General features: G+C 48.3%; 9 protein-coding genes across 10 annotated transcripts; 4 read left to right on the forward strand and 5 right to left on the reverse strand.

Annotated features, from left to right (window-relative positions):
- The first annotated feature begins 137 nt into the window (after positions 1–137).
- On the forward strand, positions 138–1,439 carry H257_14578 (hypothetical protein). Its single transcript, XM_009842441.1, has 3 exons — positions 138–729; positions 780–895; positions 966–1,439. The coding sequence occupies exons 1-3, from the start codon at positions 159–161 to the stop codon at positions 1,317–1,319; spliced, it is 1,041 nt and encodes a 346-aa protein (XP_009840743.1). The 5' UTR covers positions 138–158; the 3' UTR covers positions 1,320–1,439.
- A 150-nt stretch (positions 1,440–1,589) lies between these two features.
- H257_14579 (hypothetical protein) lies at positions 1,590–2,470 on the reverse strand. The gene has a single exon (XM_009842442.1). It carries the CDS (start codon positions 2,434–2,436, stop codon positions 1,702–1,704), a length of 735 nt encoding a protein of 244 aa, XP_009840744.1. The 5' UTR covers positions 2,437–2,470; the 3' UTR covers positions 1,590–1,701.
- Positions 2,471–2,563: 93 nt separating this feature from the next.
- Positions 2,564–4,256, reverse strand: H257_14580. 2 transcript variants are annotated; one of them, XM_009842444.1, is made up of 8 exons: positions 4,175–4,256; positions 4,039–4,128; positions 3,930–3,986; positions 3,425–3,880; positions 3,302–3,353; positions 3,108–3,233; positions 2,899–3,050; positions 2,564–2,841 (listed from the first exon to the last, which is right to left on the reverse strand). In XM_009842444.1, exons 1-8 carry the CDS (start codon positions 4,226–4,228, stop codon positions 2,632–2,634), a joined length of 1,197 nt encoding a protein of 398 aa, XP_009840746.1. In that variant the 5' UTR covers positions 4,229–4,256; the 3' UTR covers positions 2,564–2,631. The 2 variants fall into 2 exon arrangements, with proteins under 2 accessions (XP_009840746.1, XP_009840745.1); XM_009842443.1 differs by lacking the exons at positions 3,930–3,986; positions 4,039–4,128; positions 4,175–4,256 and having other exon boundaries at positions 3,425–3,902.
- A 213-nt stretch (positions 4,257–4,469) lies between these two features.
- H257_14581 (hypothetical protein) lies at positions 4,470–6,710 on the reverse strand. The gene is made up of 4 exons (XM_009842445.1): positions 6,451–6,710; positions 5,946–6,381; positions 5,670–5,778; positions 4,470–5,548 (listed from the first exon to the last, which is right to left on the reverse strand). Exons 1-4 carry the CDS (start codon positions 6,650–6,652, stop codon positions 4,574–4,576), a joined length of 1,722 nt encoding a protein of 573 aa, XP_009840747.1. The 5' UTR covers positions 6,653–6,710; the 3' UTR covers positions 4,470–4,573.
- H257_14582 (hypothetical protein) lies at positions 6,633–7,492 on the forward strand. The gene is made up of 2 exons (XM_009842446.1): positions 6,633–7,199; positions 7,254–7,492. Exons 1-2 carry the CDS (start codon positions 6,691–6,693, stop codon positions 7,384–7,386), a joined length of 642 nt encoding a protein of 213 aa, XP_009840748.1. The 5' UTR covers positions 6,633–6,690; the 3' UTR covers positions 7,387–7,492.
- A 70-nt stretch (positions 7,493–7,562) lies between these two features.
- Positions 7,563–13,996, forward strand: H257_14583 (hypothetical protein). The gene is made up of 10 exons (XM_009842447.1): positions 7,563–7,640; positions 7,734–7,850; positions 7,952–8,326; positions 9,130–9,483; positions 10,111–10,326; positions 10,955–11,617; positions 12,219–12,556; positions 13,018–13,183; positions 13,379–13,477; positions 13,596–13,996. Exons 1-10 carry the CDS (start codon positions 7,596–7,598, stop codon positions 13,776–13,778), a joined length of 2,556 nt encoding a protein of 851 aa, XP_009840749.1. The 5' UTR covers positions 7,563–7,595; the 3' UTR covers positions 13,779–13,996.
- On the reverse strand, positions 13,858–15,644 carry H257_14584 (hypothetical protein; the record flags this gene model as incomplete). Its single annotated transcript, XM_009842448.1, has 7 exons — positions 15,527–15,644; positions 15,321–15,462; positions 15,037–15,239; positions 14,822–14,973; positions 14,268–14,778; positions 14,000–14,200; positions 13,858–13,938 (listed from the first exon to the last, which is right to left on the reverse strand). The coding sequence occupies exons 1-7, from the start codon at positions 15,566–15,568 to the stop codon at positions 13,858–13,860; spliced, it is 1,332 nt and encodes a 443-aa protein (XP_009840750.1). The 5' UTR covers positions 15,569–15,644.
- Positions 15,645–15,733: 89 nt separating this feature from the next.
- Positions 15,734–16,854, reverse strand: H257_14585 (hypothetical protein). The gene is made up of 5 exons (XM_009842449.1): positions 16,599–16,854; positions 16,445–16,504; positions 16,188–16,364; positions 15,986–16,135; positions 15,734–15,929 (listed from the first exon to the last, which is right to left on the reverse strand). Exons 1-5 carry the CDS (start codon positions 16,830–16,832, stop codon positions 15,840–15,842), a joined length of 711 nt encoding a protein of 236 aa, XP_009840751.1. The 5' UTR covers positions 16,833–16,854; the 3' UTR covers positions 15,734–15,839.
- A 72-nt stretch (positions 16,855–16,926) lies between these two features.
- On the forward strand, positions 16,927–20,768 carry H257_14586 (hypothetical protein; the record flags this gene model as incomplete). The annotated part of the gene is made up of 8 exons (XM_009842450.1): positions 16,927–17,159; positions 17,209–17,473; positions 17,526–17,694; positions 17,752–17,872; positions 17,957–18,036; positions 18,569–18,730; positions 18,799–19,380; positions 20,395–20,768. Exons 1-8 carry the CDS (start codon positions 16,942–16,944, stop codon positions 20,766–20,768), a joined length of 1,971 nt encoding a protein of 656 aa, XP_009840752.1. The 5' UTR covers positions 16,927–16,941.
- Between the last annotated feature and the right edge of the window lie 11 nt (positions 20,769–20,779).

Consider the following 20,779-nt stretch of genomic DNA (forward strand, 5'->3'; position numbering starts at 1 on the left):
CCGCGATCTTACAGAAGCGGGTCAATGGTCGGCCACAAAAGCGCGCGCCGTCGAAGGTTCTAATATCCACCCATGGGCGGGTACACAAATTTTATCTTGGCTTCAGTATCGCTTGTTGAAGGGTTGGCGATTGGTTGGAGATCTGTATTTTAAAAAACATGCCTGAGAATCGAGAGAAGAAGCAAGCGGCCGCCGCCGCGGCAACCACGACGTCCGTGGAGGGCATGACCAGCAAGGACTACTATTTTGACTCGTACTCGCACTTTGGCATCCACGAAGAGATGCTCAAGGACTCGGTGCGCACCAAGACGTACATGAACGCGATCATGCAGAACGCGCACCTGTTCAAGGGCAAGATCGTCCTCGACGTCGGGTGCGGCACCGGCATCCTGAGCATGTTTGCCGCGAAAGCAGGGGCCGCGCATGTCTATGGTGTAGACTGCTCGGGTATCATCACGCAAGCAAAGCAGATCATCGCGGACAACGGGTTCAGCGACCGCATCACGCTGATCAAAGCCAAGGTCGAGGAGATGGAGCTGCCGGTGCCCCATGTCGACATCATCATCTCCGAGTGGATGGGGTATTTCCTTCTCTACGAGTCAATGCTCGACACGGTCCTGTACGCCCGCGACAAGTGGCTCGCTCCCGGCGGTCTGCTGTTCCCCGACAAAGCCGTGCTGTTTCTAGCCGCCATCGAAGACGGCCAATACAAATCTGAAAAGATCGACTGTATGGCAAATACTCGCCTTCCTTCTCGTTCGTGATGGATCATGTTGTAGTCTGGGACAACGTGTACGGGTTCGACATGAGCTGCATCAAGAAGATCGCGATGCTCGAGCCGTTGGTGGACACGGTCGACGGCGATGCGATCATGTCCAATGCCACGCCCATCCTCGTACTATATACTCCACCTCCTCTCCACTACTCCCCCCATCACCACTTGACCTTCGTTTATACGCCCTTAGGACATCGACTTGGCGACTGTGACGAAAGAAGACCTGGCGTTCTCGTCGCCGTTCTCACTTGTGGTGGCGCGGCAAGACTTCTGCCACGCGTTTGTCGCGTACTTCGACTGTGCCTTCACCCACTGCCACAAGCCCATCTCGTTCTCGACGGGACCTCGCGCCAAGTACACCCACTGGAAGCAGACCGTGTTCTACCTGTCTCATGCGCTCACATGCTTCCCTGGCGACGTCATCGAGGGCACCCTCACGTGCGCGCCTAATGCGACGAATCCCCGCGACCTTGACATTGACATCTCGGTGCATTTCGACGGCGCGTCCACCCTCGACGAAACGCTGTCCTACCGCCTTCGATAAAAGGGTTGATAAACTGGAATTAGTGTGAATGTCACGGGATTTTTCTCGAATCGCGGCAAAATAGTTTAATACCGTAACGGTAAAATAAATATCAAATGGAGCTCTGAGGCATACAATCGCTGATATAATCAAATAAATATCAAATGTCAAATAAATATCAAATGTCAAATAAATATCAAATGGAGCTCTGAAGCATACAATCGCTTATTTAAACAAATAAATATCAAATATGGAATATATTGTGGTTGATATTACAATACATATCGATTAGTTTTGATAGTATGGCACAAATTGTATTAATTGTTTTTGCGCTGCTTTGATGGGATGCGTCATGACGAGGACAAGGATGGGGATGATATGGGGTACAATTAAGTCGATAAATTTATAAGTCTTCTTCGAACTCGATGCCCGAGTCCACGTCGTCGTCGTCATCGTCGCCTTCTTCGTTGACGTCCATGTCGATGTCTTCTTCGCCTTCGTCCATCCCGTCGTCGTCGTCCACTTCAGGCTCGATCACAATGTCCGGATGGAGGCTGTCCAGTTGCGCGGCTGCCTTTATTAACTCTTCTTCGTTGAGCATGTCCATCTCGTTCAGGTCGGACGCGTTCATGTTTTCGTCGAACTCGGCTGTGGCGGGTGCACCTGTGGCGCCAGGCGCCCAGTCAATGGGGAACCGCGTGACACGTGGTTTGTCTGCCAAAATGTTGCGCTGCAACTTGTGGATGTCGACGATGGCGGGCGGGTTTTCTAGCAAGAATGGATCTGTGTAGTCGTTGTTCACGTAGTACCCCACGCGGACAAACTCGCGCGACTTGTATGAACACGTGACTAGCACGACCGTGACGCCGACCTTGTCTTCTTCGGGGATGATCGACGAGTCCGGGGGCTCAGACTGGAACACAAACTTGTTGGTACCTACAGGGACTGGCCCCACAAGCACTTCTTCCAGCACTTGGTCCCGGCTTTCGTCCTCGGCGCTGCCGACGTATGTGATCTTCCATTCCAAGTCGTCTTCTAGCGGATGCGCGCATTCGAACGTTACTTCGAACTGGAACGGGTTGGTGAATGCCGTGGGGTTGTCCAGCACGGTGATGTTGGTGAGGGTCACGTAGGCCATGATGCTGCGTCGCTTGTGTCAAATGCCGCCAATTCCACACTGTGCACCCTTCGAGTCGCTGGGACAAAATTATCCGGATAACCGCATACCTTTCCCGCGTACTTTTTAAATTGTGGTCGGAAACGAGTTCGATACAAATTACAAGATATTAAATTAAATAGTCGTTTCAAAAGCGCGCCAAAACAACGAGCTTTGTCATTCTGCAGCAGGATGCACGACGAACGTGTCCATGAGCGCTTGCCGCGCTCGAGGCGGCGGCTGTGGCAGGCCAAAGATGCTCTTGTACGGTGTCTTCTTGGAAGAGGAAGCAGCAGGACGCTTTGCAGGTTGCGACATGGTGTGGTTCATGTCCATGCCGAGTCGCTTGCGAGGGATCCACGCCGACGACGTATCCTGACGGCGGGTCTAACATCATGAAATGTCATCGGAAACACATGGAGGAAGGACGGGAGTAGGCTGTACCTCCTTTGTGGTTGAGACGACGTTTTCCTTGTCGAGGTTGGAAGGCGGCGGGAGAGTCGGCGGTGCTGTCGTCACATGAACAGCAACACGACCAGTCGATAAGGTAGGAGGAGCTGGTGAAGCATGATAGTCGTGCATGAACTCAATCCCATCTGGATACGATTGACAAAACGAGTGTGAACGTAGAAGGGAACAATGGACATGCATACCGCTGAGCGACGAGTCGTCATCCGAGTCGATGTCGGACACGTTCTCATCATGTAGATCAGCAGGTTGTTGCTGAGGAAGGATCATAGGCGGTGGCGGTGTGTCTGGGTGGGGGTCATGGATGATCGCTACAAGGGGAGGAATCAATTCGTTACTGAAGTGCGAAAGTACTAGTGATTCTTCATGTTCTTCGTACCATCAAAGACATAGCTGTCGTCCGTGTGGTACCCGTCCAAGTCCTGTGTACACTACATCCATACCGACGATTGTAAGCTCAACATAAGTAGTCATGACGCATGCAACAAGATCAAGGACGTACCACGTCACGGAACGCTTCTTCGACGACCTCCGCTTCGTCTTCGCTGTCGGCCAAGTAGTCGTCGTCGTCTTGATGATGGATGGGTTCGGACGATTCTGCGGGTGGTGGAGGAGGAACGAAGATGCCGAGGTCGAACGTTGGTGGATGCATCTCCATTTCCGTGTCCGGGGTAGTCGAAGCATCCACATCATCATGTTGATGACGCACATGGTCGCGGTGGTCCATTTGATATGTCGATTTCACCGCGGAGGTCGATGAGGAAGCGCGGTGCTGCCGCTTGTGTGCGGCCAACGCCATGTCGGCGTCCAGGAACAGCACGTTGGCCACCTGCGCGAGTGTGGTCGCCTGGCGGAAGTACACCGTGTGCTCCATGTTGTAGTTCTGCGCGTTGTTGAACACAACGACAATGTCGATCTTGAATTCGTCGAAGGACGCATACTCCCGGCGCGAGAGTTTCTACAGATGTGGTCGTCCGAGAGATGATCGATGCTTGAAGTATGTGTACCTCTTGAATGGTGGAAAAGTCCATGGGCGTGGAGATTTTGTCCAGGTAGTCTGGTACCTGTCCCCATAGCGACATAAGGCATATACTCTGGATGATGGGAAGAACGTACTGCGCGAGTGTCGACGGGATGCGAGAACAAGTCGAATACGTCCTTCTTTTGGAGCGCCGTCAACGTACGGACCATGGTGTCTTGGAGAAACTAGGAACGCCATGAGAAGGATACGGGACATCATCGGCGTCAATACCTCCTTTGGTTCCTTGTTGGAGCTGCGACGAGACGGGAGAACGCGCGCCACCATGCTTCTTGACTGCGGCACTCAAATTGGGGCGGGAAAGGCAAAAAAACTGAGTCGAAATTCTTCAATAATTTAGCAAAACAACGCTGTGAATTTGCCAATATTTACAGAAATTTCTGAGGTATATGTATACTACTTCATAGGAGCATACATTTTTCAATACAAACCAATTTGGGCGTGAATAATAGTATACTACTACTTATTCTTATGATATTATTCAGGTTCTACTCCCGTACTATATTTCATCGTATACGACTTATTCTTATGATATTATTCAGGTTCTACTACTATATATTTCATCGTGCAGATCAACGCCACATACGGTAGTACAGTACAAACTAGTACAGACTACATCATACTCGTGTCGTCCCCGAGATGGCGTCGCAGCACGGCCGTCTTTTCCCGCTCGCTCTTGTCCAGCACGGTCAAGAACTGTTCGGTTACTTTGGTCTTGAACGCATGCAGTTCATCCATGTCCACTTGCGCTTCCATCAACTGCCGCCGCCGCCTCGCATACTCGGCCATCCCTCTGGTCCTTCTCCAACGACTCTGGTGTAACTCGTTGGACTCGTCAAGCTGGACATGACGGAACGATCTCCCACTACGGTCTCTTGCGCCCATTATCGTCGAATCCACGCATGCAAACACCCGTCGATACCACGGAAGTCGCGGCAACCCATCTTCGTCGTCTATATCTTGTTCATTTTCCAATGATAGGTCAACCATCTCCTCCAAATCGTAACTGGCTTCTGTAAACATGGCCGCGGCACACATGTAGGCGACGACGGCTGCGTCCGCCGCGCGATGCACTTGTTCGATTTTCCGTCGAAACACGGCGACATCCGACGCGACCGCGGCATCCAACCCGACCACATCGCGGCACAACTGGTCCATATCGAGGCTAGGCTTGTTCGTAATCCATGGATTGTCCACTTCTGGGTAGAACACGGCGTCATCGTCGTCGTCGTCATCATGTTTCATTCGTCTTGATGCCATAGTAAGAGGATGTGTTGATATCCACCGAGCTACCAACTCGGACTGGCGCTGATCCTCCAACTGGATTAGCGTCGACCTGGTGACCTTGAACGACATGGCCGAGCGCACACACCCGCCGTTCGATGATGATGGTGCAAGTTTGGGCGGCCGAGAGAGAAGCATGCTGGCTTCATGCATGTCGGAGGCATGGAGAAGAGATGGCTCCATCCAAGACAAGAGCAGCAGCGCCACGCGAAGCAGCATCTTCATGCCGTCCACAAGGAAGCGGTCCCATACATGTGCAAACGTCGGCAGCGGCAAGGCGCGGGCAAATAGCGTCGCTAGCCACTACCACGCAAGAGACCAATCACGCAATATATGCATATTGTTGAGAATATGGACCGATATAACTGGTGAAAAATGCCCATTGATAGATATATTATTGATATATATATATATATATATATACCTGCGTGGCAAAGTACCCAGGGTGCATCCCAATGCGGTGGAGGTGACCGTGCAAGCGAGGCAAGTGAACGGATATGAGTTTATGCAAGGCATAGATGCACTTGCGCAACCTGATATTTTGGACGAATTAGTTGTAAAATATTTTAAAAATAGATATAAATAAATCACTTTTGTATATATATATATAATATTTCTTTACAATGAAATTACAAATATATATATATATATTTAAAAAATTGAACGACGAATACATACTGTATATGAAGGACATACGTACCCTGCCATGCCTGGGGACCATAGCGCGGCGTGGCGGCGGACAACAAAGGACAGGACGTGGAAAGCATCTTGATCCACGGATGACGAAGACTTGGAGGAGGATGGAGGTGTATCGTTGATGGAAGGACATGTCCATAGCAACAAGAGCTTGGCGGCGATGAAGTTCATGCCTTGGCAATACCCGACGTCGGGCACGTGCACGGACACGGCCTTGAGCACATTCGCGAGAAGGGCGGGACCTTGACCCGTTGCGAACAGAGGTTCAGATGGAAACGTGCGGTCCAGGTCGCGCAAGATGATTCCGTCCAGACCCGTGGTGCCAAGAAAGGGCAGAATGCTCGGGGTGTGGTGGTTTAGCAGCGACATCATGTCACCTGCATGGGTCGACGTTGCCATCGACACCCACCACGCTCGACGCAATGAGTTGGGAATCCCACCTGCACGATGCACATGATCATGGTTACATGCATTGCCATCCCAATCACGTGACATCACAAAGGATGTACCTCGGAAACGCTTGATCAATCGAGGATGCTTGGTGACAACGACGAAGAGCACTGTATGGGGTTGCACCCATCCATGTTCGACGACAACTAGCAGCACATCTTCCGCCCTCCTTCTTCTACAATCAAACGCCCCGCTTCTTCTTTGGACACATTCCGCTGGTGGTGTCTGCGTGGCCGCCGCATGTGGACTGCTTGGATGCATGTACAGATAGATTGTAGAGAATTGCAATCATACGGATAATGTTGGCTTTTATACGGATAACATATCAAGGTGGAATTGCGCGCGCGCCATCACGGTCGAACATGCGATTGGACATGAAGATCCAGGGAGACCTCGTACGCCTGGTACCGTACGCGGCGCATCATGTCCTCAAGTACCACGATTGGATGAAGGACCCGTTCCTGCTTGAGATGACAGCGTCGGAGCCGCTATCCCTCGAGGAAGAGCAACAGATGCAGGTCACATGGCGAGAGGATCCGACCAAGGCGACGTTCATCGTGTTTGCCACAACCGATACTGAAACGGAAGACGAGATGGCTGGTGATGTGAATCTGTTCTTCAACGACGACGAAGACACAGCGAATTGCGAGATCGACATCATGGTGGCGGAAGCCAGGTATCGTGGTAAAGGCGTCGGCCGCGAAGCCGTGCTGCTCATGATGTCGTATGCTGTCACCCATCTGCATGTCCATCGGTTCTACTGCAAGATCAACGAAACCAACGAACCTTCCTTGGGCCTCTTTCGCAAGTACGACTTCTTACTCCTCGACTTTCGTGATGTGTTGCCGTGATGCCTTCTTAGGCTGGGCTTCGTCCAATGCAACTATGTTGCCGCGTTCCAAGAGATCGAGCTCGAGTTCCACATCACTGACGCGAACAAAGGTTCCTTCACCGCCCGCCTCGGCCGCGCCACCCTCATGCCTTTCGTCGCCTAAAGCGTCCGTGGAACTTTGTTATAACAATGAACATAGTACTCCAGGAGTATACTGTAATCCTACAAACTACTGTAGTATAAACGTTCGAATTCTAATTAAAATATGCTATATTGTTATAACAATTTATTATAACTTTCCGCCTGTTCCCTTGTGTAACTGCCAAGACACACAAAAGGCAATCGAGTAACGCTCTACGCCACGTCCTTCCGATGCCAAGCACTTCGAAGGCAGCGTCGGCAGCAAAGACGTCCGAGGTGCGTCCACCGATTCTCATGTTGCAATACCAACCTGCGTCGCATATGACATCACATCCCTGATCTGTTGTGTTCTTTGTCGTCGACAAGAAGGCTGCTGGTGCGTCGACTGAGGCTCCGGATGAAGAGGCCGCAAAGGCAGAACTTGCCGCCGTGGAAGCCCAAGACGAAGACGACGATGACGAGAGCGACACGAACGAAGAAGACACGGTAAGGGAGGACTTCCCGCCATTATCGCCTCCATGATGCGCTCATCCATCGCCGATCTCTTTCCTTATTGCCCCTTCACGTACTACGTATTGTCTCGGTAGGGTTTGACTGAGAACCAGAATCGGTTGCTGTACCTCATCTCGCTGTACACGAAACCCGCCATCTTGTCAACGGACAAGGAAGAGTGGATTCGGAAGCCGGCGTTGCTGGTGTTGCTCTACGAAGCGATCGTGTCCCAAGCCGTCGACTACGACTACGCGCCGGCGTCGGAACTGATCGAGAACAAGCGCAAGTACTTTAATATTTCCCAGGAAGGCAAGTCGGATCTGGACTTTCTCCGCGAAGAAGAGCTGCTCAACGGGTTAAAGCTCGCGTCCAAGACGTACCAGCCCGTCACGTGCTACCAAATCTCGGAGAAAGGCCAGGAACTCGTGGCAAAGCTGGGAAAGGCCGACAAGAGCCCCATCCACGACATGGTAACAATACCTCCTCGTTCAGTTCTCTTAACAATGATGGCATTATCCTCCTCATTGTCATTGCATCGTTCGTGTGTCCTTGGAAGGGGATATGAGGCTTTCGTAGTCTTATGACATCCTGACGAAAGAGTGCTGCTTCGAGATATGGTGATAAGCAATCCTATATGATATCATAAATATCTGTTGTTTTGTCCAGTGGTATTATATATATCGGTCGGTTTGGTTATGATAGATGATGCTTCACGGTGGATTTATATATATATTATATATATATATATTGTGCATTTCACCCAAATTTGAACTTGACAGTCATTTCGCCAAATTGCGAATCTATTTGATCCTATTTAATCTTGTACACACTATACTATACAACGAGTAGTATATATGTGGGTTTTTGAGGTCAAACGTTTGGATTGGCAGAAATTTGCCATGACGTGATTTTGATTGGATCAGACTGTTCTTTAATCTATTCTCTCAAGTCATTGGATTCTGCCGAGGGCTCCAGCAGTTTCGAATCGATTTGACAATATATATATATATACATATATATATACATATACATATATATATATATATATATATATATATATATACATATGTCAAGTGTCCAACGATGTTGATTGGTGTAATATGTTAATATTCCGTGTGTTGCTACGACGTGAATTCATTCCTAAACGTTACATGTAGTAGTATACTTGAGCAATTCAAGCAACCCAACGTTCGTGTAATATATTGAATGTGGATTTATTACACATGTGTATATGTATGAAATATATATATATATATTATATATACATGGGTAGGCGTACGCGCCAGGCACGCGCAACCTCCTTCGAGTCGACTGGGACGGGCACGAGTACTGGCTCGTGGACGCAGACAGCGGGTACCGCCGCGTGTCGTCTGTGACAGAGACTGAAACCGTGTCGTACGTGTCGAGTGCGTACGTGCCCCAGTGTCTGCGACGTGGTGGCCGACCGACCCTCAGCAACGCCCACCGCGCGCACGAGTGCGGACTGAGCGACTCGACCATCAAGGACCAGCTGGACGAAATCATCTCACTCAATTCTGTGTCTCTGATCGTATCCGAGTTCATTCCATTTGGTGCCAACCAGCTTGTGCAGCTCAACTGCAACCTCGGGTCCACGGAACGTGTCCAGGTATGTATGGTTGACATACGAGTATATATATATATATGTTGTGTATTTCACCCAAATAGTATGGACTATTTGGGGAGTGATTCAAATAGGATTCAATTCCATTTGATCTCATTTAATCTTGTACAAAAAACTATACAAAGGTTAGTATATATGTGGTTTTTTTCCCCATGCGATTGAATCAAGAGTTTGGATTGGCAGAATATATTCGACAGAACGTTATTTGATTGGCTCAGGAGGTTCTTTAATCGATGATATTCTCTTGAGACATTCCAGGTTCGAATCATTTCAAGACAATATGTATATGTATGATGTGTAGCCCGAAAGTATAGAGGAGCGAGAAATAATATTTAGGCTAGTAGCCTAGATTTGTACTATAAGTCGAATATTGGGAATATTGTGGTGCAGAAGACCAGTAGCAGCAGCAAGTGTAGTAGCACAAGACAGGAGAAGAGAGTTGCGGTGGTATTTGCTGCTTGATTTGAATATGCAGGTTGCAAAATTGCCTCGTACGGGTGTGAGAGCATTCTTGATATATATATATAATATACCTTGTATTTAACGTGGCGATGCGTACCTAGCCAGTCCAGTGCAGATATCCATAGATATTAATATATATATATGCAATAGGGCGGGTTCTTTACGTCGTTGGTGGACACCAACTCGACGGGGACGCAGATCGCGGTGGAGCCAGGCCTGACGTCGGTGAATATCCTGGACTTTGCCCTGACCAATCACGTGAACTTTGAAGCTGACATCCACTACCCCGAAGCCCCCGGTGTCGTCCAAGTCGAAACATTCGGGTGCTCCCTCACAGCTACTGGCTCGTGCTTTTACGGGATGCAGGTATAAACCTAGTAGAATCCCCTATTATTGTTACTCTTTTATTATTATTACCCTTTCCACACACTCTCTAGAATGTGTACAGTCACACTCGAGATGCTATATAATATATACATACACTAATCTGATCGTAATATATTTTCCTATTTGCTGGACTGTAGACTGGATATATATTTTAATTCATATCATGGATTTTTTGAATTTATATGCTGTGATACTTTGTCTTCTCTTGTCCTTCTTGGCCTTATATCATACTAACTCTTCGCTCATGTATATACACTACTTATACTTGTCGCTTATGTATATACAATACTAACTCCCTATACAGTCGTACGGGGATACATCTGTCTACCGTATATGTGTCGTACATTTGCACTACGCCAAGGTTGAACAATTTACATGTTTTCAATATTAAAAAATAGCTGCTTTTGTGATTCCATTGACTTGTAAACAACTATATATATATATTCACGATGTCTATTTCATGTGGTGTGCCATATATCCTCCACCATCTCTCTCCCGTAGTCTCTCTCTCATTCGTGATATTGGGATGTATATATATATATGATCGTTTCCGTATAGCCAGCCACTCTATCTCTTTCTCATGTGTGTGTATGATTGTATCAAGTAGGTCGAAGCCATCATGGATCGCATTAAGGACAACATTTCCCTGGATCATCTCTCGCGGCTTCTCGTGGACGTGCAGAAAGACTCGTCGCAGATCGTCGACTCTGTTCTAAGTGCATACCAGCGCAGTCTCCTGGGTCTAGTGTTTATGAACCAAGACTCGAACCGAGACAAGATCAACCTGATCATCGCCAACGAGATCACGCCGCACTTGACAGCCGAAGAGTACATGGACAAGGGCGAGTACGAGAACGAGCTCAAGCAAGTGATCGGCGATACCCGCGCCGCATTTGACATATCCGAGCACGACACGCTCATCTTTGGGGCGTTCGGACTGCTCATCGCCGGCCCCAACTCGCGCCACCACGAGCCCCTCCTCTGCTCGTTCCTGGAGTACGAAAGCATGAACCTATTCACGCAAAACTTCTTCGCGCGGCTATTCATTGTCGTCGACGACATGAAGACCGTCAGGGGTATGATTGAGGTGGCTGAACGAGACCCGAACCGCCTCGCCGATATCCGCCGCCGCCTTGCCGTGCTCTCCAAGGAAGTGATTCTGCTTGAAGAAACCCTCGGGTTCCTAAGAGAGTCGTTGGACGAGGCGGAAATCCCCCCCGAACCGCCCGAGCAGGCCGGACGCAGCTTGTACGAACGACTGCAGCTGGGGGTAATATATCTATATTCAATGGATATCCTATATATAAATATTCTATGGATATCCTATATATATATATATCGACCCGTGTATGTGGTATTTCTCTGTATTTTATGTTGTATACTTGAGCCTTGGGTCGTGTATCGTTCTTTGGTGTAGACGTTTAGTTATGATATTTTGAAAGACGTGGTCTTGGCTCTCGTGATCGTATGGCTATACGAGTGAGTGGTGGTACTTTTGGTTTGATATTTAATATTTTTACAAATATTTAAAAAATATAATCGCTGTTATATATAAAATGATATATTGCTTTTTAAAGACGTGGTCTTGGCCCTCGTGATCGTATGGCTGTACGAGTGGTGGTGGTGGTCGTTTGTTTACATCCATAGGTATATATCACTCGCCACGTTATAATTTTCGATATTTGGGGGGATTGAAACCTGGAGCGAATGGAGTATCCACATATATATATTATGTATTTGAATATAGGTGGAACTCTTGGTGGAGTGAGCTGATATATACAAGGGTCATGTATAATATATATATATATATATATATATTGATTTGTGATTATTCATATGTGTGTATGGGTGATGTATATGTTTGGTGGTAGAGTTTGAGTTCGCAATTGAAGCGCCGAGTGAAAGACTTGGGGAAGAAAATGGATGGCGCAAGGCACGAGTTGGTCGTGTTGAATGAGATGAGCTCCATCTTCAGCGAAGAACGCATCTACAAGCAGCAAGAGGCCATCCGATTCCAAACCAGAAGCCTCTGCGAGCTCCAGGCCATCAACGAGCGGTCGGCCGCCACTTTGCAGCTGATTCAAGTCGTCTTGTCTGGGTCTCTCGCCTTTCAAATCCTGCACCAACTCACTGGCGACTGGTCCCTTCTCAATCAAAACTGGGCCAAAGCCTTCCTCAACCCCCTCGTGCTAGACAGCCCCGGCTTGTGGTAACACTCTATACTTTCATATTCGTCGGATAGAGTATATATATATATATATATATATATATATATATATATTGCATACAGGCTGCTTGGACGATGGATACTATGTATTTAATTATTTACATCAACGAGATATATATGTATATGCGTTGACGTAAAGGGACCCTTATGTGTGTGTGTATTACACAAAAAAGTGACTTGGTTTGGACGATATATATATATATATATTTATATATATACATAACAGGGATTGATATATAGATTGATTTACATAAAGTGACAGGTTTGTTGACTATATATATATATACATATTTATACACATTTCGTTTGCTGTACATATGTTTGGATGGATGTTTGCGTGCATGGACTCTTGTGTGGTATCGTCTGTTGGTGTCAACTCGCAATAATATTTGGCTGTCAGGATATTGACGATATATATATATATATAAATGGAGATATACTAGGTTTATCCTGAGTTTGCTGTTTTGGGCGGCGTTGGCTGGGGGACTTGTGTACGTGCTCAAGACGTTCATCTACCGATCTCAAGGGGTTGTGACCATCCGACTCACACGGCAAGTGCCAATTGATATGAAGAACCTGGCCACGTATATCCGGACCAAAAATATATCGGTACGATCACATCGAGTTGATATATTTGGACGAGTTTGGATGTGTACATCAGAATATTGATATGAGGGACGATGATGCTATACTATGAGGAATGGAGGTGATGTGGAAAGTAACTTTAGTTGGAGTGTTATATATATATATATTGGTGTCTGAATATATAATATATAATGTATATATATTTTGTTGTTGTGATAGGACGAATCCCACGTGTACGACGGTAATGTCAAAGTGGCCAAAGTCATGTGGCACGAACTGTTTAAAAAGGAATGGGGCGGCGCCGTCCCCACGGTTCAGGTACAAATGTATATCTCTCCTATATTGTATATATATTATGCCGTGTCTATATATATTGGCTGGTTCGTATATATATATATATATATATATATCGATGTTGACACATGTGGGGTACTAGCTCGAGTACGACGAAGAGAATGCGTTCATGCTGCAGATTGTGATTTCGTACCGCCGTCGCCAAGCCAACAAGCAGCTGGCGTTCAACGCCGACGAATTGTACACTCGACTCATGCAGGAACTGGACGCAGCCAAAATCTTTACCACACCAGAAGCACCACCCCCACAAACAAAACAGTCGTAACGTCGTCCCAAATCCGTCCAAAAGCGAACCGTCTGTATAGCGTTAAGGGTCATTTTGTATTACGGACACACTCTGGGATTTAAGATGAAGCCATGGTCAATCGAGCTAGCAGCAGCCGTGTCGTGGTACTTGTAGCGTCTTGGCAAGTCACAAGCGTTGGCTAGTCAAGACAAAAATATAAAAAAAAGATGTAAAGAAACAGATATATGGAGATGGCATACCAGACGAGCAGGGGATGCTGCTTGAGTAATAGTACTAGTAGTACTACTAGTAGTAGAGTGGGCATATTCGATGGTGAATAGCCCTTCCAACACTGACAGCTTGTGCTGCATGGTGGCGACCCAGTGCATGCCGCGCGGGACGTCCGCCTGCATCGCTTGGACAAATGTTGCGCAGGACACGCCCATGAGGGACTCTACAAACTGTAAACATCACTTAGTGTACAGTACAGTAAAGTGTACGGTACAGTAACATGTGTGAGTGTTGTACCTTGGACTCGACGGACACCAAGATGGATCGGGTGGCGTCCTCCACGTACACTTTGAGGTGGTACTCGCCAGTTTGAAACTCAAACGACACAACTGACTTGACAAAGCCTTTGATCACCCGCCGTCGAGTAGGCCAAGTGGATGGCACATGGCCGACAGTATGCGAGAGGTACGTAAATGGCTTGGAAGGATCGCCCCCCACTGCGCTTGGAATGGTGCTGTCGACACGACCAATATGGACGACTGGAGTACGTTTGGTGGGGGGTCTAGTAGTACTAATAGTAGTACTACTAGTAGGACTGGATGGGGACCCGTAGAAGAGGTGGCGGACGGTGGGGTCGGTCGCGCGTTCTTCGTCTGACAGAGACGCGTCGTCCCACGGCTCTTGCGGCGGTGCGGCGGCGGGGGTTATGGGCAATGGAACTGACGGTGGTTGAATGACAGGAGCGCCGGCAGTAGGTGCTCTTGCTACTACTACTGCTAAACCCGACGATGGTAGGGTACTGCGCTGCCTACGGAATGTGAGTGAACGAGATGGAAGGTGAGACAGGGTACTCGGGACGATGCGTAGTCGAGGATGTGGGGATGGTGGTGGATAGAGTGCTGCTGCCCATGGACTCCAAAGCGTCGTTGCCGCTGGCGCCGAGCACGACCACAGACGTGAGCATGAGAAGGCCATGCCGCACCTCGACGTTTTCGACGATGATCTGTAGGTGTGGGTGGAATGATGTCAAGCAATGTGGATGAGGAGAGAGGGGAAGGAGCATTACCTTTGTACCGCGCGGCGTCTTGGCGCTCAATTGACGAAGCGGCTTGTGTCTACATGACTCGGTCAACGTTGGACATAGGCGACGAGGTACTCGATCGCATAAGCTAATGACGCCCCGTCGGTCAAACACAGCTTGAGCATGCGGTTCGAAGTGTCTTCTTGCCGCTGCTCGTGCCCCGCGGCAATGTTTGATGCATCCACAATCTACACAATTGATGGAAGTCAGCAAATGGTCGAAGATGGATCCATCGCCGTCGTTCCCACGAATGAGCCGCGTGCATGTACCTGCAAAAAGTACCGGCCTTGAAGCACGACGCGGTGCATGTTGTGTAGGTCTGGAGGGAGTGACGGTGTACAAGACACTTGTATGTCTGCAAACAAGAACTGGGTCATCGCGAACTCGTCTTGCTCGTCTTTCGGCATTGCCCTGGACACCACACATCCCAGCTCATAGATGTCCTCGATGTTCCTCACGAGATGCGCATGTTTACCTCGGCAGGGTCCGCATCACGGCACTCAGGTGTCCTTCGCATTGCCGCACCCAGTCCTCGCGGAGCCGTGCAATTTGGCGGCAGGCGTCCATTGCAAGTGCGCGCGGTGTTGTTGTCGATGGTGTTGTTTATTTTGACCAATCGAAACAGCTCTATAAATGTCTGACCAATAGAAACGCCTCATGTCTTCCAAGGACGGCTTTATTTCGACCAATCAAATTCAGGTTTCAATTTTATTATTAGCCAATCAAGTGTTTCTGTAACCGTCAACCCAATAAGATCGCCGCCATTTTCAAATTTGTTGACGGCATTATCATCGGGATGATGTGCGGTAGTCAGACACTGGCTGGGCAAAGGGAATCTTCTCATCATGCATGTCGCTGAATAACACTTCCGATGCGAACTACATGGCAAAAGCCTGCGTGAGAAACTAGGCACGCACGACGGGAAAAGACGTACCTCTGGTCGATGACGCAACACAATCACTTGCGGGAGTTCTATGCAATGGACCTTCCCAAGGTAGAACAACACGCACACGGAGGCCACGCTAAAGATGTACAGGATCAACACCTGGGAGTAGTCTTGTCCATCCGTGTACGCGAGAAGCACCTAAGGCGTGTGACGACATTGAGATTGGCAACGTACAGTAGCGGGGACCTACAGTGGAGACGACGAACGCGGCGGAGAACAGCAGCGCTGTGACGCCCGTCCGAATGTTGTAGTGTCGATGGATCTGCGCGTCCGTCGTGCCTTTGGGGAACTGCCCCAGGAAGTGGTCGATTTTGCGATGGTAATAGCCCAAGATCTTTAACTTGTACGGCGCCGTCGCGAGTTCAATCTACGAGCCATCATCAACCGTAAACCTCGCATCTATCTGTAGAATTCCGCCGTGTATGCATACATGTACGTTACACGTACCTCGGCCCAGTAGCTCCATCGTTTTGCATGTCCTTCCGGCCATCGCACGCAATACCGATGCTACGTTGTTGATACTCCACGTGAGAATATATACAGATGACGCTCCATGTGAGTCAGTATGTGCCCATCGCACACGTCGTGCAATTTGTCGTACCAGAGCGCGCGCGAAGACGAATAGCACCATAAGCACACTGAAGTAGAATAGCGGTTCCTTGACAAAGTAGTCGCAAGTGTACGCAGCGAGTACTGTCGGCAATGCGATGAGCATGGACCAGAGCACAATGAACAACAAGCGCAACTTTTCGTTGTTCCCAATCATGGCGTCATCTAGGAAGGGCGGGAAGCGGCGGAGGATGTAGCGCTGGTGCTTCTGGTAGCTCTCCTGCATGGTCGTTGGGTGCCCTGGCGAATCTCCGAATGCGCTTCTGGGCTCATGTATAATATATGACAGGTTGTGTTTCGTTGTATTAAATTTGACAGACTTGTGATCGCACAAAATGAGTACAGCCGCCATCCCGACGCCGATCCCGGAAGAAGTGGGGCTGCTGCTGAACCCCCAGCAGCGGAACGCCGTGCAGGACCGAGTGAATGCGCTTCTGGGATGGAACTCGCGGGAACTCGCCCCCATGTCGACGAGCATGCCCATGCTGAGGTCCAACCGCAAGCAGATCGTCGAGCTCGGGTATCTCGTGGGGTCCATGTGGACTGGCATCCGGTACGGCTCATGCAGCGACTGCATGTGGTGAATGCTATGTTGGTTGTAGGTACTTGGCACTTCTCGTGACAGGGCGATGCTACCTCATCTCGCACAACTACGAGATCCGCGAGACTTGGCTGTTTACGCCGTTGCGGCAACAAGACCGCCCGCAGTCCATGACGAATGGTGACAACGAACTGAGCCAGCACATGTGGACCATTCTCGACGGCACGTTGGTGCTGAACCAGGACAAGTTGTGCTTTGTCATCTCGGACATCCTCGCCATGAACGGCGCGTCGGTCATGTCTCTCAAGCTCGAAGACCGGCTCAAGGTCCATCCCCATCTCCATATCCTTCCACATCCTCATATCCATCTTTATCTAGACGATTCAAAACTCGGTGATCAGTCCGCTTCTCAAGATTCCCCTACCTAAAGGCCATCCGCCGAGCCAGTTCTCGCTCCTCTTTCCGCCCAATCGACCGCTCAACAAGATGACCAGCTCCATTCGACAACTCACTCCCACGCCCACCAACACAGCCGTCCAGCACTCTGGTATATATCAAACTATTATTTCGAAATATATATATATATTTATATATTGAAATGTAGGCCTTGTGTTCATTCCCATGTCGCTGCCGTATGCGCCTGGACATAGCAAAGGCGTGTACTACTGGACGTTTCCATCGACCACCACGGCCTTCTTTCAGCTCGGCGTCGACTGGCGCGGCATGTACGTACAGTATCGTATATATAATATATATATATATAGAAATATATATAGTATATATAAAATATTCGAATGTTCTTTGCGTAGGCCCAAGAAACCTGTGTTCAAGTTGAACGTGTTTGACAAAGGCATGAGTGTCTTTTACGACTGGATCACGTTTCCCCCAGGTAACGTTAGTTGGTCATTAGTTGGTCATTAGTTGGTCATTAGTTGTTAGTTCTTATCTAGTTGGTCTCTAGTTAGTCTATTCAAGTTAGTCCTCTTGTTAGCGTTGTTGATGTATCTAGTACTTGGTCCAAGTGTTTAGTTGTTGCGTCCTACTAGGTATTGTACGTAGTTAGTTGTTCTTTGCGTGCTGTGAATAAACTGTGGAATTATATATATATATTGTCCTTTTACCCTATATTTGGACGTTTGAGCAGCTAATTCTCCAAATTTATCGATCGATTCTTTGTCCTTGAAGTATGAAATATCGTCCAGTATCACACTAATTGCAATCACACACTAATTCAGTGTTGAATTGGTCGAAACTAATTTGATTGGCTACTTGATTCGTCTTTTGGGTTTTGATTGGTCGATGGATTGTCTGCTGCTCATTCAATTGAGCACCCCATTCCAATATTTCAACGAATCGACGTGACAATATATATATATATATATATATATAGGTATATATACTAATAATTTACCAACTACTAGATGTGTACGACCACTTTTGCTCGGACAAAAAAGTGTCCCATCGGATCGTCGAGTGTTTGTACGATCCTGACACGCCCACGTTTATCCCATCAGACGACAAGAACGACGGCAGTGGCCATGCCAACTTTCACCACGACCTGCACGGGGTCGGGTATCGCAAAGGTACACTTGTACGACCTCTCTACCTACTCCAAATGGCCATCTGGCAACATACATATATATATATATAGGCGGGTGGAAACTGTTGCGGGTGCGCAAGGACATTGGACGACCTACCGAACGTGGCCATCTGGCAGCGCTGGAAAAAGCTTTAGTACACGACCCGATTCGCGGCGACGAGATCGAGCTGTACTTTACATCGGACCATCATCCGTCTTTGAAACCGTCTTCGTCCGTCGCGGCGATAGCGCCATCGTCGTCGTCCGGGCCGACGCTGTCGTCGCAGCCGCCGCCGAACCTGGCGCCGGACGAGATGGACAAGTGGAAGAAGAGCGGCGGCGGCGGCGGTCCCCCCGGTCAAGGCGTGTGCTACGACTTTCAAAACAAAGGCGTGTGCCAGCGCGGCCCCAAGTGCCACTTTAGCCACTGCGCGTGCCACAACGTGTGCCAGTGCACCCCCGCCGGGCACACGTACGGCCAGCGTCCAGATTTCCGGCGCAATGATCTGGACGCGCCGCCGCCCGACTCGTCGTCTGCGAACACTCCGGACGGAATGACCAATCTCATGGAAGGAGGAGTCGTGAAGGATGCGGCAGTGGTGGATGACGGCGGCAAAATGACGGGACTGGCGGTGGCTTTAGATGGACATGGAGGTATTGTGCTTTCGAGTGAAATTTCATTGTGTTGTGGTTTCTCGTTGGAATTTAAATCGATTTGATTGGCTACTTCAGATGAGCTCAAAATTATTAGCCAATCAAAACCCATTTCTCAATGAAATTCAACCAATCAGATCGATTGTGGATCGGTTTGCGCGATTCGATTGCACCCCCTCCCCAAATTTGTACTATCAAATCGACAATATGTATATTGTCGTTTTAGTGAATGAATTGGACAAGTTTTTCGGTTATAATATTTGTGAAATCCATCGATGTGTGGTTTATGCGGACATTAGCATGTAAAAAAAGAAGAGATGGGATGCCATTTACACTAATTGAATTCACACACTGTTTTAGCTGTTGATTGGTTGAACGGAGGCTGCTTTCGTGCAATTTGATTGGCTAAATTTTTCTGTCGATTCCACTGGACATGTGGTTGTGTCGATACATCTGGCACGTCGCTCCAGTTTTGAATAAATATTATAATATGTAGGCACGTTAGTTGGTATTGTTGTATATATATATGTACAATGTGATGCAAATACTAGTGCTATGTTTGCATATACTACTTTGGACATGTGGGCTTGGATTCGACAGCTGTGATGACGGATACACGGGAATGTTCTATTATGCACTGATGACGATGTATTTATTACAGGACTGAAAGCATTGATGGTTGTCTATATATATATGTATATTTATGAATAAATGTATCATACATATGTGTACATGAGTGTTGCTGTACATATAAATATATGTCGAAGGATATATATATTTATATATATATGTTTATATATTAATTATCCTATCTGCCAACGATCTTGGAGGAGGACATTTGGTGTTGATTCGCCAAATCCGTCGGCGATCGATTTGTTGTACTGACTTTTGTATATAAAAAAGTGTCGCCCATCACACTAATTTCAGTTTTGAGTGAGTTTTTGATTGGCTACGTTGGTTCGAGTTTTGGATTATGATTGGTCAACCGATGGCACTATATAAAAGTACTTGTAGAGTCGAATGGTTCCACTCCTGGCAAGTTGCCGCCTGACGACGCGCCGACGCTTCCTGGCGGGGGGGCGTTGCGGGTGACGTCGTCCTCCCTGTCGGGCGTGTACGCGCCGCTCACCGCGTGGGATCCCGAGGCGGTCGCGGCCAAGCGGCAGCTGCTCACGGCGACGGCAAACCGGCGGATGTGGTCTAGCTTGGGTATCTTGGACGACGGAAATGCATCTTCGGCCAAGAAAAAGAAGGCAGGCGGGCGGAATTATACTAGTAGTACTAGTAGTAGTACTACTACGGCCAAGGCTGGATGGATTGTGACGGCGCTAGGCGATGTGACGTACGTGCGGAGTACTCCCACGCTCCAAGCACCACACGACAAATAAACTTATATCTT

Source organism: Aphanomyces astaci (genome assembly GCF_000520075.1).
Source record: "Aphanomyces astaci strain APO3 unplaced genomic scaffold supercont1.59, whole genome shotgun sequence".
In the NCBI taxonomy this organism is placed as follows: domain Eukaryota; phylum Oomycota; class Saprolegniomycetes; order Saprolegniales; family Verrucalvaceae; genus Aphanomyces; species Aphanomyces astaci.

Coding starts and splice junctions, on each gene's coding strand:
- H257_14581 (XM_009842445.1), bottom strand. CDS start 6,652: ATGCATCCAAGCAGTCCACATGCGGCGGCCACGCAGACACCACCAGCG. Junction 5,779..5,945: donor TGGTCCCCAGGCATGGCAGG/GTACGTATGTCC, acceptor CCAAAATATCAG/GTTGCGCAAGTGCATCTATG. Junction 5,549..5,669: donor CTGGGTACTTTGCCACGCAG/GTATATATATAT, acceptor CTTGCGTGGTAG/TGGCTAGCGACGCTATTTGC.
- H257_14578 (XM_009842441.1), top strand. CDS start 159: ATGCCTGAGAATCGAGAGAAGAAGCAAGCGGCCGCCGCCGCGGCAACC. Junction 730..779: donor CAAATCTGAAAAGATCGACT/GTATGGCAAATA, acceptor ATCATGTTGTAG/TCTGGGACAACGTGTACGGG. Junction 896..965: donor CCAATGCCACGCCCATCCTC/GTACTATATACT, acceptor ATACGCCCTTAG/GACATCGACTTGGCGACTGT.
- H257_14583 (XM_009842447.1), top strand. CDS start 7,596: ATGCCAAGCACTTCGAAGGCAGCGTCGGCAGCAAAGACGTCCGAG. Junction 7,641..7,733: donor CGGCAGCAAAGACGTCCGAG/GTGCGTCCACCG, acceptor GTCGACAAGAAG/GCTGCTGGTGCGTCGACTGA. Junction 10,327..10,954: donor CGTGCTTTTACGGGATGCAG/GTATAAACCTAG, acceptor TGTATCAAGTAG/GTCGAAGCCATCATGGATCG.
- H257_14582 (XM_009842446.1), top strand. CDS start 6,691: ATGTTGGCTTTTATACGGATAACATATCAAGGTGGAATTGCGCGCGCG. Junction 7,200..7,253: donor TCCTTGGGCCTCTTTCGCAA/GTACGACTTCTT, acceptor ATGCCTTCTTAG/GCTGGGCTTCGTCCAATGCA.
- H257_14585 (XM_009842449.1), bottom strand. CDS start 16,832: ATGCAGGAGAGCTACCAGAAGCACCAGCGCTACATCCTCCGCCGCTTC. Junction 16,505..16,598: donor TCGTCTTCGCGCGCGCTCTG/GTACGACAAATT, acceptor TCAACAACGTAG/CATCGGTATTGCGTGCGATG. Junction 16,136..16,187: donor CCGCGTTCGTCGTCTCCACT/GTAGGTCCCCGC, acceptor CACACGCCTTAG/GTGCTTCTCGCGTACACGGA.
- H257_14579 (XM_009842442.1), bottom strand. CDS start 2,436: ATGGCCTACGTGACCCTCACCAACATCACCGTGCTGGACAACCCCACG.
- H257_14580 (XM_009842444.1), bottom strand. CDS start 4,228: ATGGTGGCGCGCGTTCTCCCGTCTCGTCGCAGCTCCAACAAGGAACCA. Junction 3,987..4,038: donor ATCCCGTCGACACTCGCGCA/GTACGTTCTTCC, acceptor CTATGGGGACAG/GTACCAGACTACCTGGACAA. Junction 3,354..3,424: donor AAGAAGCGTTCCGTGACGTG/GTACGTCCTTGA, acceptor GTATGGATGTAG/TGTACACAGGACTTGGACGG.